This window comes from Engraulis encrasicolus, chromosome 14 (assembly GCF_034702125.1).
Source record: "Engraulis encrasicolus isolate BLACKSEA-1 chromosome 14, IST_EnEncr_1.0, whole genome shotgun sequence".
NCBI classification, from domain to species: domain Eukaryota; kingdom Metazoa; phylum Chordata; class Actinopteri; order Clupeiformes; family Engraulidae; genus Engraulis; species Engraulis encrasicolus.
The window spans coordinates 6,253,568-6,257,597 of NC_085870.1; the positions used below are offsets into that span (position 1 = coordinate 6,253,568).

The 4,030-nt window shown below is 40.1% G+C and overlaps 1 protein-coding gene across 1 annotated transcript; it reads left to right on the top strand.

The window, feature by feature from the left end:
- Nucleotides 1-1,380: 1,380 nt before the first annotated feature.
- On the top strand, nt 1,381-1,962 carry LOC134462956 (transcription factor HES-4-A-like). The gene is made up of 2 exons (XM_063216226.1): nt 1,381-1,443; nt 1,558-1,962. The coding sequence occupies exons 1-2, from the start codon at nt 1,381-1,383 to the stop codon at nt 1,960-1,962; spliced, it is 468 nt and encodes a 155-aa protein (XP_063072296.1).
- Nucleotides 1,963-4,030: the final 2,068 nt, after the last annotated feature.

The window sequence follows — 4,030 nt, forward strand, 5'->3', positions numbered from 1 at the left end:
TCCAGATTTTGCTGTTTCATTCTGTGTTTCACAACAAAGACGAAGCTTAAAGCTGTCACTTTGCTGTTGAGGTTTAAATGTTCTTTTCAAATGCTAACAAAATGACCCAGTGTGGGAATCTCTACTAAGCAGTCTACCAACAAGACATTTTCATTTTTCTGTTAAATTAAATGTATATTCCCATACTAGATGCTTCTTCTCCCCTTGTTCCCTTCTTTCTGGAAAAATCACTTGAGACACTGAAGGAAGGACTTAAACAAACATGATGTAAGGTTTTGAAACTGTATGCAAATTGTTACTATAACTTAGGATGGCTAATGTATGCTACCAGTGACGTACTTGCGTGAAGCCCTCATAAGGCATGGCTCCCCTACAGATGGCCTGCCATGATCAAGGCACACTTCTATTGTTCACTGGAGGCTCTTGTCAATGGGCAGAGTGTGGGAAAGCTCGGAGAGGAGACTCTCAGTAGTTTGGTCACAAGCATCAAATGGTACCAAGGCAGAATGTGACCCATACCCAGGGGAAAAGGCACACGTTGCTATAATGACAGTTGACTTTGTGTGATGTAACACATTTTCACATTTTGCACTCTAATTCAGACCTTACAATATGAATGTATAGAAGGGTTTATACGCTCTGGATTCTGTACAAGTATTGTACAGAAATACCTTCCACTTTCAAAATAAATTATTTACATACGTATTTAGAGCTGCAGATGCAAACTGCATGTGGAAACGTGCAGGGAAACCATGTTGGCCTCTTTAACTGTGGAAAGAGAGAGAGTGACCACTGTTACATCTGAAACCCCACACGTAAGGAGAGAGATGTCCCTCCATTTCTTTCTACTACACAAATAGCCATACAAAGGTGTTACAAATTACAATTGGAATAATGGTGATTTTACAGAATTTTATCTTCTATTATTCAATACGACTATGATGCCGATGAATGTAAATTAACCTTCTTGATCAAATGTATTTAAGGATGACATCAGGGTATAATTTTCAGAAGTGTGTGCAGTGGTGAATATGGCATTTGCCATAACTTGTGTGGGCATGTCTGACCCCAGCATTATTCAGCAGAAGTCCTCTCTCAGGGTCAGTCATTTCCCGCATCCACACAGTGGTTCTCCCTCCATCACCCCAACCCAGCACCTGTTCCCCTGAGCCTTGTCCCCCAGCAATGGGAGAATCCAGCATGTGGCAGCTCCACACTCCTCATTGTCCTCTGCAGCTCAGCCATTGGCTACTGAGTGTGAGAAACTCCAACCAGCCCAAGACCCACACATTCATATGGAGATTTGGGAGTATAAATAGGGGACATGAAGCCAGTGCTGATCAGATTCATTCTACAGAGAGATCTACTACAGCTGCAGCGATGGCTCCTGCAATCACCTCTACAGCAGATCACCCAAAGGACTACATGAGTCTTTCCCACAAGGTAAATAGCAGAATATTGATGTTTCTCAAACTTGATATCATTTTGGTTTGTCTAGTTTGCCCTGAAATAGTTGACTGAACATATGTATTAATGATGCCTTCTTCATCTTTGCAGCTGAGAAAACCAATTGTGGAGAAGTTGCGTAGAGATCGCATCAACAACTGCATTGAGGAACTGAAGGATCTCCTGGGTCCACAGCTCCTGAACCAGCCGACCGAGTCCAAGCTGGAGAAAGCTGACATCCTGGAGATGACCGTTTGCCTGCTGAAACAACTCCAGCAAAAGACTCTGCCTTCCTCTGATGTGGGATTTCCCACCCAAGACATTGCCAATTTCCTGTCAAAGGATGGAGTTCAGACACACTCCCATGGAGCTGTGCTGAACCACTTGCAGACCCTGAAGATGTCCTCCAAAGAAGCCATGGATGAGTCAGTCCTGTCCCAGACCAGAGTGTTTGACCTGGACACGCTGGGCAAAGAGAACATTCCAACCACTAGCTCCCCCTGGAGGCCTTGGTAGAATACTACGGTGAAGTTCACACTGAACTTGTGAAGACCTTCCCTCTTCAAAAGATGAACTTTGTTGATTCCTGCAAATGCAGAAGTTATTTCCACTTTTCAATGAAAAAGAAGCTTATGATTCCAGATGGAAACTTGAAAGCAGAGCTGATAGTAGTCAGCTATATTTTTTCCTTCCCACATGTTGCCAGGCAATATGAAGATGATCTTACATTGCTATGCAATATCAAGACCTTCCCTCTTCAAAAGATGAACTTTGTTGATTCCTGTGAATGCGGCAGTTATGTCTACTTTTACTATGAAAAGAAGTTTAATATGTTTCCAGATGGAAACTTGCAAAGCAGAGCTGATAATAGTCAGCCATATTGTTTACTTCCTCCATGTTGCTATGCAATATCAAGCTGATCTTCCTATATTGTTGCTATGCAATAACAAGATGATGATGAAACTTTGTTATGGTTGTATGAAACATATTCCTAATTAAGGAATACTGATTTAATTTTCATGTTTTTACATGATAATTGTTTTACATTGACTGCATATGAACAAATGCAATGCCTCATTCTTGTTTTTATGCTTTGATTTTGAAGCAACATTTTGTGTCGGAAGAGACACCATTTGTAATGATAACATATCTGGTAACAAGATATACTACACTTTCTTAATATTTAAGAATACAAAATGTAAAGTCATTTTAAAGACTGCTTCTTTTCAAACAATGCTTTGATGCTGTAACCATAAAGAGCTTCTATATGAAGCTGCCATTGTCTTTCATAAAGACGTGTTTGTTTGTTTCTGTGAAGGGACTGAACTAATGTCAAGATAACTCTTCTGCTTTTGAGGAACATGTTCACTCATTTTACATGATTGTTTCACTTAAGCAAGAAACTATTGTTTGCTTCACTGAAGCAGGAGATTGAATAAAACTCCTTTCTCAACACACTACTTTTGACGTTGGTCTTCTTACTGTAATGGCCCAATCAATACACCTTTTGAAGAAATACTCGGAAATGTGGAAACACCTGATGGCTACTCATCTTTCTCACTTTGAAAGTTTCTCAACGAAACTGAAACTTCTGAAATAAAAGAAAGTGTCACAGAGACCTGATAGGTATAATCTACAGGTTAGGATTTTGACTGCTCGTAAAAAGAAGATTCAGCATCCTCTGTTGGTAAGATGATGGTAGTGAATGACAAAAAGTTATTTTCATTACATATCCAAAGCTTTGCCCACTAGCCAGAGATGTCATACCTGCTGTCTCAACCCTGTTTTATTTCATTCCTTTGAAGGAGGGACTGTAATAAAAAGTAGACTTCTGGTGGATGCACACATCCATATCCATACATGCACACACACAGTGGCATGCACAGGCGTTTTGGGGGCATGTGTTTGAGATGGGGGATGGGGGCATGTGAAACTTCCTCACTGGGCAACAGAGGCTATGCCTCTATTATATTATATTATATTATATTATATTATATTATATTATATTATATTATATTATATTAGGTGTGCACTTGTGAAAGAGAAGTTGCAATACAATCATATTTTTGTGTTTTACTGAAAGTATGCCAAGTTCAAATAGACAGCGTAAGAACATTTCTTAAATGCTCCAATATTCTTGCAATATGCTTGTCACAAATTGGTCTGAAACTGGACCTCTCTCCACTGCACTTCAAGTCAGCTGGGCAGCAGGGGGAGATGGGACTCCATGACTAATGTGGGGGGTAATGAGACACACTCCTATTGTTGCTCCATTGAAGACAAGTGCATGGAGAGAGTGTGGGAAAGCGTGTTGGACTCTCTCACAGACCTCTGGGGGTCAATAGATGCAGACAGGCCATAGCCCAGGGCACCGAAAATGAAACATTCACAGATATATAGGCTACAACAGTTTCGTTTCACAAATGAATGTTATGAAAGCCTAGCTAATATTTTATTATGCCTACAGACCTATAAAGCAGAGCTTAAGAGATGTATTTTGATTACGACTTGTGTTCCAAGATTTGAATGAAAACATCTAAACACATTATTTAAATGAATTGGCATGAGAGCACAGCATGTTACA